This window comes from Salvelinus namaycush, chromosome 23 (assembly GCF_016432855.1).
Source record: "Salvelinus namaycush isolate Seneca chromosome 23, SaNama_1.0, whole genome shotgun sequence".
NCBI lineage: Eukaryota > Metazoa > Chordata > Actinopteri > Salmoniformes > Salmonidae > Salvelinus > Salvelinus namaycush.
The window spans coordinates 19,705,290-19,724,495 of record NC_052329.1 but is presented as its reverse complement, the minus strand read 5'-3'; the positions used below and the strand labels follow the sequence as shown (position 1 = coordinate 19,724,495).

At 42.0% G+C, this 19,206-nt stretch overlaps 2 protein-coding genes across 27 annotated transcripts; one reads left to right on the top strand and one right to left on the bottom strand.

Annotated features, from left to right (window-relative positions):
- Positions 1-106: 106 nt before the first annotated feature.
- Positions 107-11,482, bottom strand: LOC120018150 (SH3 domain-binding glutamic acid-rich protein-like). Of its 26 annotated transcripts, none has more exons than XR_005472180.1 (13): positions 11,286-11,482; positions 10,540-10,725; positions 10,326-10,406; positions 9,786-9,947; positions 8,397-8,588; positions 7,087-7,116; positions 6,964-6,990; positions 5,958-5,984; positions 5,162-5,185; positions 4,789-4,815; positions 3,619-3,744; positions 2,057-2,120; positions 107-1,151 (listed from the first exon to the last, which is right to left on the bottom strand). XR_005472180.1 is itself a non-coding variant. In XM_038961171.1 (13 exons), exons 1-12 carry the CDS (start codon positions 11,328-11,330, stop codon positions 2,100-2,102), a joined length of 843 nt encoding a protein of 280 aa, XP_038817099.1. In that variant the 5' UTR covers positions 11,331-11,481; the 3' UTR covers positions 107-1,151; positions 2,057-2,099. The 26 variants fall into 26 exon arrangements, 14 of the variants coding, with proteins under 14 accessions (XP_038817099.1, XP_038817100.1, XP_038817101.1 ...); XR_005472181.1 differs by having other exon boundaries at positions 2,057-2,117; XR_005472179.1 differs by having other exon boundaries at positions 3,623-3,744.
- Positions 11,483-12,521: 1,039 nt separating this feature from the next.
- Positions 12,522-18,370, top strand: LOC120018519 (lebercilin-like protein). The gene is made up of 6 exons (XM_038961746.1): positions 12,522-12,804; positions 12,950-13,227; positions 13,370-13,612; positions 15,425-15,502; positions 17,270-17,360; positions 17,682-18,370. The coding sequence occupies exons 1-6, from the start codon at positions 12,522-12,524 to the stop codon at positions 18,215-18,217; spliced, it is 1,509 nt and encodes a 502-aa protein (XP_038817674.1). The 3' UTR covers positions 18,218-18,370.
- Positions 18,371-19,206: the final 836 nt, after the last annotated feature.

Genomic DNA, 19,206 nt, shown 5'->3' with positions numbered 1-19,206 from the left:
ACCTACATCCTGCTGACTTGACCTTGCACTGCCCAGCCCTAACATTGTACACGGATCTATAAATAAAACCCAATGAATTGAAAATAGAACATAATAGGCCATGGGGAGCTGTTCACACCATTCAACTTTATTGGCATTTCACTTCTCTTACATCTAGGGGGATCTCTTAGTCATCCACATAATTTTACATTCAACAAAGTGCACAGTAGATCAGCAGATAGTAACGTTCAGTGAATGGTGTCCAGTAGCTGCAAACACAGTCATAAAGCACGCTACATGAGGATTGTCACAGCCACAAAGTCATAATTATGGTTAAACCCCGCCCATTTCTACAATTAATATTTTACCCAACCCAACCACACTGCTAACCTTATGCTTAACCCTAACCTTAAAGTAAGACCAAAAGCAATTTGTGGAATCTGACTTTGTGGCTATGAAAGCTAGTGGAAACACTACACAAGGGTCTTTCTCATGTTGGATTGAGACATAGAGTCACTGGGTTGCATTCACACATATAGATCTAACATCTTTGCTGGCATCAAGTGAGAGGCACTGCATTGATAGATCTGTTTCAGGCTGAGATTATAAGTCCATTCACTGGTTGCAGTTCATAGTAGAGTGATCTTCACTCAGATACTCACAGGTTTATAGCTGTCTGTCATTGACTGCTAAGTTGTTGTTGGTGACATGCTCATCATCCTATACAAACTGTGGTATAAAACTACCATTTTCAATTTGAAACATGAGAAGTATGTTTGAAATCTTTAAAACGCTTAACATATGACTGTGTATGTACAATTAGAAAAGCTGCTGAATAAAACAAACTGATAACACTATGTAATTGAGCTACACACTGGATGGAAGCTACCATAAACTAACAACGTTATACAAATGAAGTACAGCAACACATCTTCTCTAGTCCTAGTCCCCTACGCAATATAAACATCTGGTAAAACAGGGGGTTATCTCTGGAGTATAGGTAGGCCGTACAGACAGTGTGGGATTGGCAGGTTTCAGCCAGCAGGGTCCAGCAGGGAGACATGTGCATTCCCAGTGAGCAGGTGGGGGCATCGTGGGTAGTGGGATGGGTGTGGGACGGTCTGAGGGGTCAGGGGGGGTCAGGAAGGATCGGAACAAGGGGTCTCTCGAGGCTGGAAGACAAAAAAAGGTCACCAATGCGCCGCTGTTAGTGGCTGTGGGTCCTAAGCTTCCAGTCACCATGGTGCCCAAACTGCCCATGCCTCCCTGAGTGCCAGTCCCTCCCGAAGCTCTTCAGTAGCTCACTTAACTGCTTTCTCTAACTGGGCGTGACAGGTTGTTTTTTTTCAGGGAGGGGGTGTGGTGGGCTATGCCATCCGATCAAAGTCTCAGGCTGTTCCCTCTCATCAACTCAAATATCTCCTGAAGAGAGCAGTCTTTTCCTACACTACTGAGAGTGGAGATGAGTGCGGCTTTGAAGATTACGATTATTATTATCATCATCACTGCCGCAGGAAAAGAAACGAGAATTCATGAGATATAGTTTTATATGATTGTTCTTTGGATCCTTCAGGCATTCTGTGCTCACTAAAGCTTTTTGTGTAGAGACTGGTGACAGTCCCTGTTAAATAGACCAATGCTCTGTTCTCTCTAGCTTCTCTGACAGAACACTTATGAAAACACACAGCTACCAATACATAACAGCAACAGTGTACATTACATACAGGGATTATATCCTCACTTTACACTGGTTGGTTTATGTGTTTTTTTTAGGATTGATATATGTAATCTGTATGATATCAAACAGATTATAACCTAGGTACATGTATGGCACTAAACAATACAATGGTTTAATAATTCCAGTATGACAAGACATTTGATAAAAAGGTCAAAAAGGCACAGAGTAATACATGTACTGAATAGTTTTCTTTTTAAATTACTCTAGAAAGACATTCAGTAACAAGAAGACATGTTTATGAGGTGCAGCCATCAGTTCACTGCAAACTACATGCTCTAATACTGCCACCCAGTGGCAGAGAAGAGAATTCCAATTAAGCAATAAATAAGTGTATTTTACCTGGGCAGTAGTAAATCACATCCTAAACCTTTCCTGGCTGTAACTACTCGTCCTCTTCTTCCTGCTGAGAAAAGAAAAGTGAGTAATGGCAACGTTGATGACAAGGTAAAGCAAGTCATTGTAAATAAGAATTTGTTCTTAACTGACTTCTCTAGTTAAATAAAGGTTAAATAAAAATAAAAATAAAAAAGAAGAGAGGAGAACCAAGATATCCCACTCAGTACTATCAATATAAGAGCCAACTGTAGTTTAACTCCAAAGCGCGCTAAGTGATATCACTCAGCTGTGCTTGATTACAGTTTAGAAAGATTAGTGAGAAGTGGAGAAACTGATTTCATTCAGATAAGGCAGTCATCATCATCAATAACCATAACAAAGATTCAGTAGAATATTCAGTAGAAGGCTTCTCAAAGTGGAACAAGAGTCTTTGCACCAAGGTGAACACTGGTGAGAACTTTTTCTTCTTTCTCCTTTGCATAAGGGGGGTGAGGTCCAGCAGAGGGGGAAAGGAAAAGTTATTGTGTATAGTTGGGTTAAAAGGGAGTAAAACCATATTAAAATCCAGGGGAGGCATCAAGAAACCAGGTAGGAGAGATGAGGATGGGAAGACATTAGGAATATATCCATTACTTAGGCCAAGGGAACAAGTTATCCACAGGGATAAGGCACCATTCCCTTAACTGCCAGTGAAGTAGTAAGAGTAGTGTGGGCCTTTAAGCAAGGCCCTCTATGAGGTGGTGTCATACGATGTGAAACTGCAAGGCACTGCATACTTCACAAATCATCAGACCACATTCACTCCAAGGTGCATCTGTTGTGTTGAGCATGTTGTTGCTCTAATGCAATTAGCTACATTTCTACAAAGGTAAATAGCCTTTACGCTATGGGTGACATTTTAAAAAGGTGATACAGTGCAATTATTTAGTCCTGTGACCAAGTAATTCACTGTTTTTAATGACTACGTAACGGACAACTTGCTTGTGGATATAGTGCTTGCTGTGTATTCAAGATTTGATAAATAATGTCCACAGTAACAAATTATTTAAAGCAGTGTAATCTGGTGCAACATATCTGACACTGCCAAGATCTTGTTGTGGGGGAGCATTGCACAATAACAAACAGTCATTCATCTTTTGCTGTGCTTGTCCTGTCCACACTCAGTCTCAAGACTCTCCTCCGAAAGAGAAGCCATGCCAATGGCTTTTTAAACATCCCGGTTGTCATCAAGTTCTGGTCAAGTCACTAGGGATCCCTATGCAACAACGTAAGATCCAATTCACAAGCATGTCTATGTGTCAGACTTGTGATCATGTGCACAGAGGCAGATCTTGACACCAAACGATGCATGTCACCTGTTATGAAACATCCACTGGCACAATGCTACAGAATACTAAAGCCTCCACGTAAACCAATGGGCAATGACCTCATCCCAGTCACACTGCATCAAAACCAGAACCAGAGTCCAGAGAAAATCCAATCATTTCCAAAAATTAAAGACAGCATAGCACAGGAGTGATGCTGGCAGCCTTGGGGAATAAGAGAGTAGAGAGCTCTTCACAAACCCACACTAAATCCACATATGAAGGAGTAGCGTCATGCATAAGATCCATTTACTCCACGTCAGGGGCCACACCATGCAATGGGCTGGGAGCACAGCCAGAATATACCTCGGGGGCCTCTTCTTCTTCCTAAGGATAGGGATATCAGGGGTTTTGAGCATTTAAAAAGCAAGAGATACAACGGCCTATATTTGAGATAAGTGAAACGGCATGTCACTAAGGAGACTACAAGCGGGAGGAAAACCCTGTGCTACTTAATGTTCCCACTATTATTATTATTACCATAAGACTTATGGTAATAATAATAATAATAATTATAATTATAATAATAATAATGCCACTTATGGCATAAGTGTACCGAATGACTGTGTTCGCGATGTTGTGTCTGTCATGCTGCACACCATCAGTTATCTATACCACAGAGACCACCACCCATGCAGAAGCAGAGACAAATAGAGAGATAGAGATAGATAGAGAAAGGGTGTTTCCAATCTAAGATCCACAGAAGATGCCACAAATTACAACCAGAGGAAACTATCTCAACCTCATTGACTGACTCTTCTTGCTCCTGCAATGAAGGTATAGGAGGTGGAGGAGAGAAAGAAAGGGGAGAAAGAACAGAGCCGAGGGAGAGAGAGCAAAAAGCAGTGTGTGTGTGTGTGTGTGTGTGTGTGTGAGAGAGAGAGAGAGAGAGAGAGACAGAGAGGGAGAGAGACAGAGGGAGGGAGAGAGACAGAAAGAGAGAGAGAGAGAGAGAGAGAAAGAGAGAAAGAGAGAGAGAGAGAGAGAGAGAGAGAGAGAGAGAGAAAGAGAGAGAGAGAGAGAGAGAGAGGACTATTCTAAAATCAGTATGAATGACAATGTTGGGTTTCTCTATCATGGTCTGTGTTCTGATGGCTACCAGAGTTACCATGTTGCTCATCCAACGATTGAGATATCATTATCTGGAATGAGTGAGAGGGCTAAAGATATACAGTAAGGGCTACAGTCTGTTCAGATGCCATACGTCGGTGAGATAGGTTTGTTTTAATCTACATAAAAAGTAGTGGAGGAGGAAATTGAAGGAATGCTGAATAAACTCTGCAAGATTTGGAAGCAAGAAAAGCAGCATTGATAGAATGGTGGAGAGGTAGAGGGGGGACGAATGTAGTTTAAAAACACATATCAATCTACCTCAAGCTGTCGCAGCTCTTCTTCCTCCTAGAAAGAATGAGATTAAGTGTCAGTGGTGTGAATGGAGAGGTCAGAAGTGACACCAGAGGCATGCGCTATAGGAAAAGTCCGTTATTTTTTTAATGGAATCTACAGGGATAGTTCAGGCTGGCAGGAAGGAAGCAGCTACAGGACTAGGGAAGAAATGAGGAAGAAGGCTAAAAGAGAGGGGAGACAGACAGACAGAGGTTCGGAGGGAGTGAACACAGGCTACGGATGAGGGGCAAACGGCAGATAGATCACACAAAGCCTTCTGATCTCTGCCAGACAAACCCACACAGCTGGTGACTAAGGGAACAACCGGATAAATTCACAGCCGCAGACACCCAGTTACCTCCGACCCCAAATCCTCTTCTCCCTGGAAAACCAAACCAAGAGATGGGGGAAAGGGCAAAGGGGGGAGGGGTCAATGTGTGGAGGAGGTACAAGGAGATGCTGGAGGAGACCCTCTTGCAAATAGCTTTACATGCATGATTCAACATGAACCAAGCTGGAGCCCTAAAATATTTAGATAAACGTAATTATCTTTATGTGACTTTATTGGATTTATTTAGACGTACAATCCTTGTTACTGTATCTGTTTTAACTACTTATACAAGATATCTTTCAATGTAGACACTAAACAGAGTAGCAGCTAAACGAGCATGATATATTTCTAAATACAATCATAAAAATATCTTATCAAATGACAAATATGAATGTTATTGACTAGGGTATCTAATGATTATATCTCTAAGGTGGCATGTCATAGAACAAATCAGTAGTGTTCTAAAACTGTGTCAAGGATTAAGATGAAATGCATCCGAACATACAGCAATCCCTCCACAGCAGACCTGTGGAAAATGGGACGGGGGCAAAAACAACAATAATGGATCTGGAGTTGTAAGTCATGGGACTTCGAAGGAAGAGGGGTTTCAAGCATTCAACATTGCACAAGAAAAGCTACAACAAAGAAGAATGTGAGGATAGTTGTCTGGATGTCGGATATAGATCACAATCACAAGGATGCAAACAAACACATTAAAACTGAACACCCAAGGCCCTTAGCACAGACATTGGCACTACAGTATATAATGAATACGATTTAAGGACTGAACACTACAGCTATAGAACATTCAAAGTAGATCTACCTCAGAAACCGGGTGATCGTCTTCTCCCTAAAACAACGAATAGCAGTGATTAGCTTTGGATCAACTCGCTAGCTTTCACCAGGTTACTGGAACTAGGAAATAGAGATTTTAACAAATTGATTATTACTACAATCCAATAACATCACAAGTGCTTTGATATCTATTGACACATTGCACATAAATACTGATGGATATATTCAGTTGAACTTATTCAATAGCATATAACTTTATATCTTATCAATAACGAGTTTATAGTGGTTCACTCTGTAGAGAACAACAGTGCCCTGGGTAACACGAACACGTCTTGGTTTACTCTGCGTCTGTTTGTTTGTGCCACAGCACATTGTATTCAATACCAGCATTGCACAATACCAGCAATCGCTTCTGAGGCACTTCTGAACCCAACAGAACACAACAGTGGTATGAGACATTAAAAGAATGTGATATTTGACCTTTTCTGATCAGTCAGGCTTTTGCCTTCATATAACATTTACCATTCTCAATACAGCTTTCAAGTCACAATAAAAACATTTATTAATGAATTAAGCTGCTGTTGAGTTGGGAAACTTTGCAAGTGTATACAGATAGCATGTTATTAAGCATGTATGACGTAATCATGTTTTGTTACAATGGCTAGCAGACATAGCTGGGCCTGGGCATTGGCAGAGAAACTTCATAGTACTGATTTATAATCAGTGACTATGGCCAGGAAAACTTAGACCTAACATGCTTATTTCCCTTTTAGACCTACATGTATATGCTTTGTTGAGAATAGTTGAATGACTAAAATATATACAAGATAATAATTTACTTTATTCCAGAATATTAAAGTTAAATAAAGGTGCAATGTACTGTAGTATGGAACCATGTGTCAGGTCTATTGGATCCAGGCTAAGAGCGTTTTTTAGTGGGGCAGATGGCACAATACAGAGAGCAGTGGCTGTTGTTATTAATGACAATGCCCTTCATATCAGTCATTACTCCGGTGGACAGTGTCGCCTGTTACCTTAGCCTCCTCATCCTCTACTTCTTCCTGTTTCGGATAAGAAAGAAAAAGAGTGAGACTGAAACAGGACTCCCAAATTTGTATTTGATTTCAATACTTTTCAGAAATGTAAAAACACTTTACCTGGGCTTCTTCCTGCTTCACGGGGGCCTTCTGACAGAAAAAGGAGAAAATAGAAAAAATTGTGTATCAGTATCTTTACAATGAAAGCATGACCTCAAGGAGGCATATGGGAAACAGAGAACCTCTCCTCAAACTTGAATGAGACACTTATACATGGGAGGTTGTGCAACTTGAACAGATCTCACAGATCAGGCACATTGAAGAACATGTTGGGATTTCCAGAGGACCCCCACCAACACTTACACACCTAGACATGGATGGACAGTAGAACTACACATACACACCTAGACATGGATGGACAGTAGAACTACACATACACACCTAGACATGGATGGACAGTAGAACTACACATACACACCTAGACATGGATGGACAGTAGAACTACACATACACACCTAGACATGGATGGACAGTAGAACTGCACATACACACCTAGACATGGATGGACAGTAGAACTACACATACATACCTAGACATGGATGGACAGTAGAACTACACATACACACCTAGACATGGATGGACAGTAGAACTACACATACACACCTAGACATGGATGGACAGTAGAACTACACATACACACCTAGACATGGATGGACAGTAGAACTACACATACACACCTAGACATGGATGGACAGTAGAACTACACATACACACCTAGACATGGATGGACAGTAGAACTACACATACACACCTAGACATGGATGGACAGTAGAACTACACATACACACCTAGACATGGAGACACATACTACACATACACACCTAGACATGGAGACACATGTATGTGTATGTGTATTACTGCATGGTCGGAACTAGAAGCACAAGTATTTCGCTACACTTGCATTAACATCTGCTAACCATGTGTATGTGACCAATAAAATTTGATTTGATTTTTGACATACTATACATACACACCTAGACATTGATGTGGAACAAAGAACATAGTACATATCAAGGAAAATCAAGAACAATGACGACACAAAGGCTGCAAATGGAGTCAATTAAAACAGAAATACAAAACAGCCAACAAAGAGATTACAGTTAACTGCTCCAGAACAGAAAAGTGGTTAAACATCCAACAGATCGAAAGAATAATAGAACAGTCAATAGAAACAGCTACAGAACAGTCAATTGAAACAGTTATGGGACAGTCAATATAACAGTGGGGTGGGTTAGTATGGTCCAGAGTTGAGAAGGAGAATAAGACAACAAGAGCTCGAGGGAAACAAAACCCTGAGGTAGAGGAAAAGACCATATTAAAGAGATGGAGGAGAGGAGATGCCACAGCACGGGATTCTGGGAGCCAATTACAGTGTCTTCTGCGGCTTCCTCTGTGTTTTCGACCACCTCCTCCTCCTCCTCCTTTGCCACCTTCTCTTCTGCGGCGGCGTCTTCTTCTGCGGCCTCTTCTGCTGCCTCCTCTCCTGTTTCTCCTCCCACCTCTGCTTCCACCTCATCTGTGTGTTCATCTCCATTGAACTCCTCCATCGGAACCTCTCTTTTCTAGAGTGAAAACAACAATGTGCCATCAAGGGGGAAAAAACGATGTGTTAGAATAGGAATGACACAGCAGCTGTCATGGGCACACATCAAACACCAAGAGGGGAGCAGCCCTACTGCTGGAGTCTCATGTTCAAAGACATCACAGAGTAAGGCATCAGGATCAGCAGCTCCTCTGAGTAAAGAAAAATGCATGAATAAATGAAGGGAAATTACATATGGTTGCAAGATGATGAATATCAGTATATTGTGCTGTGGAGAGAAATGAGAGATTCGCAATGATGTATAGTGTAGCAAGGAAGACTGCATATTATCACACTGCCGGAAGCCAGCTAAATCAGTACAGTCAACAGTATCAATAAAATAACTGTCATTACCTCAACATCGCAACTTAAATGGAAAATAAACTGGCCTGGTACTCTGGAGAACAGCGAAAGCAGAGGGCGGCTGCACTCATTTCCCAGAAATACCCATGAAGTTGGTCCAGCTCAATTTGCACTCTTCTGGAAACCACACCATCTAAAAGCCAGTGGGATTTATTATAGGAAAATCACAGGTTCCGCTGGGCAATATTTATCTGCTGTCCCTGGCCCCCTCCTTGAAAAACAGAAACAATTCCTTTCTCTGTGATGCTCATGCACCAGGTAAATCTCTCCGGTTTGGCAGCATCCCAAAGTGAGTTGAGAAGTTTAAGTTTGCCTGATGTACTTAAAAAAATAAAAAATCTCCATATAATTGTTCATATCATCATTTTTTACAACAGCATCAGCATGCTCTTCTGTAAGAACAATCCTATTATACAAATTATTAATTTGAAAAAGAATGACCTGATTCCCAATCATCTGCTATCTATTGAATAGAAATCATATATATAATATCATAGAAATTATTATAAGCACTTTATATGCTTTGCAAAAACTACAGATGAAATATAAACACAATGAAAAACTATTAAAGTGAGAAATGTACACGTTAATTAATGAGAGATGGTTACACTGTGCTTAAACCAACTCTAAATTGACACTCATCCATGCAATGAGAGGATTAGCAACATTACTGGTTACTTGGTAATTGTCAATGGAAAATGAAACCAACAGGAGTTAACTGGAGAAATGGTTAAGGTTATGCTGGATGGGAGGAAACCGAGGGAGAAATGGTAAAGGTGAGACAGGGACTGAGGGGATAAAAGAAAGGCATTACTAGTGAGTCATCATCAAGGTTCTCCTCCTCAACCTCCTCAGCTTCAAGGTTCTCTTCATCCTCAGCATCATCAGTTCCGTTCTCAACGGTCTCATTCTCAACAGTCCCATTTTCAACAGGCCCATTCTCAAGGATAAATGCCTTTTCAGCCTCTTTCGCTTCCTGCACCCAGGAAAATTGTCAGGTTGTTTAACACAGTTGCATCATCCTCAACTAGCGTAGCATACATGTCACATCGTATCCCTCTCACACAATTAACCTCACTAACTCCTGCTTGCCCTCCAAATGAATATGATATACAGTATGGAGTGTAAGCAGCCATGTCTGAGCAAAAACAAACTAGAACAATACATGGCTGAGAATTTCAGCTAAATAAACATTAAAACAGCCTGACATGGAAGTGAACCATTTTTTGCTGAGTTTATTTGCATTATAAAATCCCTTGAGTGGAAAACAGGTTGTGTTGTTGTAATCTTAAACTCAAAAGCTATATAAACATAATTTTCATTTTAGAAAAGTAAGTGAAAGTTGAATTCCAACCTTGGATCCTGGAGGAGGTGGCAGACCCAGGAAGGCAAACACTGCATTGTCTTCTTTAGCGTCAAAGAATGTCTCGTAGTCCTGTGGTAAAAGACATATGAGACATTTCAGTTTAGTCTCTAATCGTTCTCTCAGCATTTTAATGGACATTTTCTCCCCAGCTTTACCTGGCCTATTAGTTACCACACCTTCTACATGATCTTGTTATGCTCACCCCACAGTAGCTCTCTTCATTGAAGATCTGAGGGGGTAGGGGGATCCCGTTGGTGGGCTTTTTCTCCACAGGGACATTTTCCCTCATCCACATGCGGTTGTCCTCATTGCAGGCAATGTCCAATGGAGCGTAATCCACTTTCAGGGCCTCCAGGAACCCAAGCACATCCTGTTGCTTCTTTTTGATCTGGACCATCACACAGGTGTACAGACAGACAACACAGTATAGATAGGCTTCTTCTTTATGAGATCATGTTTGTCTGCTTTTTTCTATCATTAGGTTGGGGAGAGCAGAGTAGAAGACACTGATACATTAAGGAAACCGTTTTACTTTTTGTTTTATATTTTCTGGACAAAGAATCAGTTCACATATCATATATATTCTTTGATATTGTAGATTAGGTTTGAAGTAATCCAAATATATTCCAGAATGTTCTGCAAGTGAATGCATGGTGATTAATTTTCAACAGATTGCTATTGCAGGTTTGGCATGTGATCTCAGCGACGGTCGAGATATATAAGGAAACTCGAGTTGTCCTAGTGCTCCTCAACTGAGAAGTTAGACCAAATAACGGTACTAAAAGTTGACAAACCGCTAAATTGCCTAGGCCTATAATAACCTAAACCGATTTGAATCTGTTTGCCAGTTACATAAATGCATGTACTAAGAGCTGAACAATAGTCATGGGAAACCGGCCAACAAAGTTAATTTTGCATTTAATAACAAAGACTCGGGTAAATGCTTACCGCTGTCGATCCTGATGAAGAAGCTAGAAATACTTTTATAACCATTTTGTTACGACGTGTTCTGTAGAATGAGGTACTAACGTGGGTTATTAAAGATACAGGCTGCCTCCCTTAATAGTATAGCGTACCCAGGACATTACTCTGCGAACACAAGCCACACCACTGAGGCTATTTTTGTCCCCAAACCCTCCATCACCGCAGGATTGGTGGGCCAGGTTTTATGGGTGCAGCGCTGACCGAGTGATTGGCAACTTGAGCTGTCTGTCGGTATGGGGACCACAAAGTTCGTTTGCAGCGACATGCAACGTGCATATATCGACAGAAATAGCCACTGACCAACAGAGCAACTAGTGAAAATAAAACCAAGAGTTAAAGCGGGCAGTTGAAATGTATGCATATTGTTGGACCATGATTATCTATAGGCTTAACAGTTTTTTTGTTGTTGTAAATCTACAGGGCACATCTTTATTTGTTTAACTTATTATAGGCTAATGTATATTTTTGTTGTTGTAGTATATACTGAAAGTTTATTTTTTTTAAACAATTGCAAACGAAGTCTAATGTAATTGTTTTACTAAAAAACAATTAGTTTATATACAAATTAGGATGGTGTGGTCTTTAATTCTCCCAAAAGCAGTCAGTTCTAAGAAATTTCCCATGATTAAGGAATGTAATAACATTCCTTGCCTATGATTTGCTCATATAATCCGAATGTATTAAGCGCTTAGTAGCCAGAAAACTACATTTCCCATCGTCCTATTCAATGAGAACGCTTGTTTTTACGGCAACCCAAAATACAATTTCAGAGACAGCCAGCCAACAACATAATCTGTCAATGACTCTCTTGCTCATGAAGATACATAATAACTTAACTGAATGCAAGTTAATGGGGGGAAAAAACATTTAGTTTTTAAAAAATAATTTAATGTAATGATAGCATTGGCATGGGGAATTATTAGGCATGGTTGTTAGCTTTGTAGAATAGTTGAAGTCAGGAAAGATTTCTATCAAGGCAAGAATGTCTGTCACTCTCTGTCTTCTAGACCTAGCTAGATAACGTTAGATTAGCTAAATGTATTAAACTATTAATGAATGTAAGTAGGCTATAGTTGAAAGTATAGATTGTTTTGGTTCTTATAATTTCACATACAGTGTGGCTAAATTAACTACTCCAGCTCATTGGATATCTGTCTACTATATTACAGAAACTGGTGCGGGCTTATCTTTGGGGGAGACATGTCTCTGAGGCTGAGACACCACAGCAGAGGCATAGTGCAGCAGGACAATGCAAACTATGAAGTGGGTGCAGGCGATGCAGACTCAAGCTGTTCCTCAGGCCAGTCCACCTCCTCCAGGTCAAGCAAGGGATACAGCAGTAGGACCGGCAGCAGGGAAGACTCTCAGGGGTCATGCACCCAGTCAGACTACAAGGAGGAGGCTGACACTACTGCAAATAGGACCCTTTCCCTCTCACCAAACAAGAAGCCAGGTCTAAGCACGAAGACAGCGAAAGCACGAAGTATGTGATATCAATCTGATATTACATATCTTCTCATTACTACAGACAGTCTACCTATAATGACATAAGTGTAGGCCTATAGGCCGAGATGGTTTGCAGCATATTCCCATGTAAGCATCACACTTAGGTGCCTTTTTCCTCTCAGCTCAAAACAAGGGAGGGCAGTGGTGCAAAAAGAAGAAAAACACTCTTTCAAGGAACCACAAGGCCTCTCGCTTCCCTCCAATCAAGCCCCTGCAGGGCTCAAACCAGCGCATCAGTTCTGCCCACAGGCACCACATCAAGGAACTCAACAGCCAATTGTGGGAGCTACAGCAGCAGCTGAGTGGTGTCGCCACAGAGAACAAGTTGCTAAAACAGCTCCAGGGCCGCCAGACGGTGGCGCTACAGCGCTTCCAGGATTCACAGAGTGGCCTTCCCCAGGTATGCTGCACTAAAAGAAAATTGGGCTTGAATAATTGATTTATAACACAGCTATAACAAACTCATTATCAGCTAACAACAATAATCTGATCTTGTAGCATTGGCTAAGGTCATAATGTTTTGCACCCACCCACACCGTCAGGTTCTGGCCAAGCACGGCAACGAGGTGCGCGCTCTGCAGGAGCTCCAGCGTAAAGCCCGCAACCGCCGCAACTGTCTATCCAGGCGTCTGAGGGGCACAGAGGAGGAGCTGCTGCGCACCAAGGACGCTCTGCACCGGCTGCAGCTGCTCAGCAAGGACCGCAGCCTGGTAGAGAGGGAAGAGCTGAGCCATAGGCTGGCCCTGATCACTGTGGACCTACACAGGAAGAACAAGAGGATACAGGTACAGTACATGCACTCACATGGCAGGGCTGACTCCAGCAGCACCCTGCATCCCACTGCTGTCTTGCTTCTGAAGCTAAGCCGGGTTGGTCCTGGATGGGATACCAGATGCTGCTGGATGTGGTGTTGGAGGGCCAGTGGGAGGTACCCTTTCCTCTGGTCTAAAAATAATATTCCAATGCCCCAGGGCAGTGATTGGGGACATTGCCCTGTGTAGAGTGCTGTCTTTCAGATGGGACGTTAAACGGGTGTCCTGACATCCCATGGCACTTATCGTAAGAGTAAGTGTGTTAACCCTGGTGTCCTGGCTAAATTCCCAATCTGGCCTTCATACTATCATGATCACCTAATCATCCCCAGTTTACAATTGGCTCATTGAGCCCCCTCCTCTCCCCTGTAACTATTCCTCAGGTTGTTGCTGTAACTGAGAATGTGTTCTCGGTCAACTTACCTGGTAAAATGAGGGTTAAATAAATGTTCACAGGCCAGGTGGATGTTTGTATTGAAAGTGATTGGGTTTTCAACTCTGTCTATTTGTATTGGTCTTCTATGGGGAGACCAATATAGGTGGACAGGGTCAACACAGTTATGCTAGATTGATACTGTACACATAGTACCACAATGTTATATCTGTAGTGAAATGTAAATAAATTGTGTTGCAGGACTTAGAAAGGAATCTTGAGCTGAGCCCGATATCCTTCAATCACCATCTTGCCACAGAAACAAGGAAGACCAATGAAGCCAGAGAGCTGTCTGATTACCTCCAGGCACAGATCAATCTGTTGACCAAAAAAATCAAAGTAAGTTTATAAAGAACTTGAGAGCAGCAACATACAGTGTAAAAAACATTAGAAATACCTTCCTAATATGCCCCCACCAGGTCAGTCTATGTCATGGAAAGAGCAGGTGTTCAGAAATGTTTTGTACAATCAGTCAGATCTTAGTAGATTTGGAACAGTACTGTTGTTTGAAAGAATGGTAATGTGATTTAACTCGCAGTACTGCAATGTAAACACAAGAGGGAGTCTAATACAGCTATATTTCTGAAGGCATAATTGAAGGTTGAAGTAAAATACCCATTTTCCCAAACTTGCCTGGCTACCCAAACGCTACACCACGCCCATGGAAGTTAGTTTTTTCATCGCAATGAATCTGGATCTGAGTACCTCCCCGACGATTTATATAATGTAAATACATTATAACCATTCTAATTGGTCCCAGAAAACGATGGGTTGGACCAGAGCCAGAACACACATGGGTAAACTGCGTTTTGAAAATTCATAATTGGCTTTGATACTCTAATTGGTTAAAGATGATCCAATCGCTGATTACTTTGTTTTGTACAACACCCCTCATTTTGACATCCCCACAAACGACTTAAAAGATGGCAGTTTCAGACTGAAGTATGTAGCGAACATAAGTGCAGCGGACAAATTCAGTTTGAGTCATCAGGCAACTTATAAACCTGCCTGGTAATAGATATCAGGATGATAACACTACATTTGAGAAATGAACATTTATTGTACATATTCCATTCTTGAGAAATGGCTTACTGTTGCATTTAACACGAAATATAGGAAAGAGAGAGAGAATTGGAGATCCACAATATCTACTCACATAGATTTCCAAAAGGCTGGAACAGAAAAGGTACAAAGACATTATGAGTTACTTTTAACATGTTCAACCCATGATCCAGATCAGATATTTTTTTTAACTTGAGGATTAATATATTTTGCCATTAACAGGAGCAAGAGAAACTAAACTAAAACTAAACTAAATCTGTTCAAATGATTTATCCTCTCTCCCCATCGAGGCTCTGTGCCAATTTGAACTAGAATATGCCTGTTCACTCCAGCATCTGAAGTTGGAGAAGCAGAAGAGTTTGAGCTGGGTATGTAAATGAGTTTCCTTCTCTCTCTCGTTCTCTGCAGAAAGCTGTTTAAATGGGTAACGGTAAATAAAAAATGTATTCAATATTGACAGATAAATATTATTATTATTATACACTGCTCAAAAAAATAAAGGGAACACTAAAATAACACATCCTAGATCTGAATGAATGAACTATTCTTATTAAATACTTTTTTCTTTACATAGTTGAATGTGCTGACAACAAAATCACACAAAAATTATCAATGGAAATCAAATTTATCAACCCATGGAGGTCTGGATTTGGAGTCACACTCAAAATTAAAGTGGAAAACCACACTACAGGCTGATCCAACTTTGATGTAATGTCCTTAAAACAAGTCAAAATGAGGCTCAGTAGTGTGTGTGGCCTCCACGTGCCTGTATGACCTCCCTACAACGCCTGGGCATGCTCCTGATGAGGTGGCGGATGGTCTCCTGAGGGATCTCCTCCCAGACCTGGACTAAAGCATCCGCCAACTCCTGGACAGTCTGTGGTGCAACGTGGCGTTGGTGGATGGAGCGAGACATGATGTCCCAGATGTGCTCAATTGGATTCAGGTCTGGGGAACGGGCGGGCCAGTCCATAGCATCAATGCCTTCCTCTTGCAGGAACTGCTGACACACTCCAGCCACATGAGGTCTAGCATTGTCTTACATTAGGAGGAACCCAGGGCCAACCGCACCAGCATATGGTCTCACAAGGGGTCTGAGGATCTCATCTCGGTACCTAATGGCAGTCAGACTACCTCTGGCGAGCCCATGGAGGGCTGTGCGGCCCCCCAAAGAAATGCCACCCCACACCATGACTGACCCACCGCCAAACCGGTCATGCTGGAGGATGTTGCAGGCAGCAGAACGTTCTCCACAGCGTCTCCAGACTGTCACGTCTGTCACATGTGCTCAGTGTGAACCTGCTTTCATCTGTGAAGAGCACAGGGCGCCAGTGGCGAATTTGCCAATCTTGGTGTTCTCTGGCAAATGCCAAACGTCCTGCACGGTGTTGGGCTGTAAGCACAACCCCCACCTGTGGACGTCGGGCCCTCATACCACCCTCATGGAGTCTGTTTCTGACCGTTTGAGCAGACACATGCACATTTGTGGCCTGCTGGAGGTCATTTTGCAGGGCTCTGGCAGTGCTCCTCCTGCTCCTTCTTGCACAAAGGCGGAGGTAGCGGTCCTGCTGCTGGGTTGTTGCCCTCCTACGGCCTCCTCCACGTCTCCTGATGTACTGGCCTGTCTCCTGGTAGCGCCTCCATGCTCTGGACACTACGCTGACAGACACAGCAAACCTTCTTGCCACAGCTCGCATTGATGTGCCATCCTGGATGAGCTGCACTACCTGAGCCACTTGTGTGGGTTGTAGACTCCGTCTCATGCTACCACTAGAGTGAAAGCACCGCCAGCATTCAAAAGTGACCAAAACATCAGCCAGGAAGCATAGGAACTGAGAAGTGGTCTGTGGTCACCACCTGCAGAACCACTCCTTTATTGGGGGTGTCTTGCTAATTGCCTATAATTTCCACTTGTTGTCTATTCCATTTGCACAACAGCATGTGAAATTTATTGTCAATCAGTGTTGCTTCCTAAGTGGACAGTTTGATTTCACAGAAGTGTGATTGACTTGGAGTTACATTGTGTTGTTTAAGCGTTCCCTTTATTTTTTTGAGCAGTGTATATATTAACTCCTTGATAAAAGTTTGTGTATTGAGTTCCAGTGTAAAGTTGACATCTGTTTTTTTTTTTTCAGGAGTCCTTTGCAATCGGCTTCCCAGACAGAAGTGACACAGCAGACACGTTAGTGGATGACAGAGGATCATACGATAATGAACACTTTGCTGGTAAGGATTTTTTCAACTTTACTACAGCCTATTGGGACTACCAATAAACAGATGCAAAGTTAAGGGGATATTGAGGAAAGAAATGGTTAAATTAGATTCTGAAGTGTCCAGTATGTACTCTCCAGTCACAGAGTATATGCAAACAAGAGAGCAAACACAAAAAACTCCCAAACATTGGGACTAATTAAAGCTCACGTATCATAGTAAATAACAGGACTGAAATAACCGTTCCTGTGTCATGTTATATCCCAAAAAAAAACAAGAAAATGATGGCCCCAATTTTTTTTTTTAAGTGCAAGCAACTATCCTATTTATCAACAGATGATGGAGAGCTGCATGGTGATTATGACAAGGAGGATCCACAACTTCAGGGTGAGGAGTATTGCATTGCAGAGGAGGCAGAGAGTTCCCTGAAGGCTTCAGAAGGAGAGCAAACAGAGCCATTTGAAAGCCAGGTCCGGTACACTCTGGATGACTTTCTGAATACAGAACGTGCCAACAAGGCCCTCGAATCCCCTCCCAGGACCAAGCGCCTCTACACATTCAAAGAAACCATCCAGAACCTACACAGTGGGAAGCCTGCCTATGCCAGCCATAGCCAAAGCCTGAGAAAAAGCCCTCCTAAATACATCAAGAGCCAGGCCAGGGTGGAGAACCTGGGGTCTAGAGCGTATGAGCCCTCTGTCACTCTACCAGCAGAGAAGTGCCAAAGGCGTGACACCATGGACCCTCAACCGGAAGATGGCGTAGTCCGCAGCAAGAAGAGCATCTTGATGAAAGAGCTTTTTGGCCAGGCCCCAATCACTGATCCAAATGGCCATGCAGACAGGCAGATCCAGTTCAAAGCACAGACCTGAACAGAATGTCCTCTTACCATACAGGAGACGCTAGCCCGGTCTCACCTGGGAGACCAAGATAATTTTTTATTGACCCAAGAAGTATACAAAATGATAATCTATTTTTATAATTTGATAATTTATTTTAATAAATATTTTATCTGCCATGGCAACTCAACACATTACTAAATGGAGTATTTGTATTGCTCATGACAAATTCCTTAACTCCCTTGAAATCAGATTGTAATGAAAGCAACATTCAATGAAGACCATCCCTATGCCACAATGGCAAAATACCCAAGATGTTAAGAACAACCAACACTTTAGGCCTTCAGTTTTCAAATTCTTTATTGTGTTGAAGTCTGCATAATTCTTATGCATACTTCAACACTTCCAAAATCCAAACAGTAAACTTTGTAACATTAGTTCAAGTTTCATTCAACAAATGAAAATGTGCTACAGACCATGCCTACAATTAACATGAATAACAATTAACAAAATTACATAACAATATGAAACAATTGTAACACTTGCTCAACTCATTTCAATCAGTTGAAATTAGATTTTAAATGGTCATTAAACATGCTCATACAATCATTACGCAGTGTAGCAATTTGTGAAATACACTAGATTGCCAAAAGTATGTGGACACCTGCTCGTAGAACATCCCATTCCAAATGCATGAGCATTAATATGGAGTTGGACCCCCATTTGCTGCTATAACAGCTTCCACTCTTCTGGGAAGGCTTTCCACTAGATGTTGGAACATTGCTGCAGGGACTTGCTTCCATTCAACCACAAGAGCATTAGTGAGGTTTTCCAATTCATCCCAAAGATGTTCGATGGGGTTGAGGTCAGGGCTCTGTGCAGGCCAGTCAAGTTCTTCCACACCGATCGACAAAACTTTTCTGTATGGACCTCGCTTTGTGCACAGGGGCATTGTCGTGCTGAAAGTGGAAAGCGCCTTCCCCAAACTGTTGCCACAAAGTTGGAAGCACAGAATTGTCTAG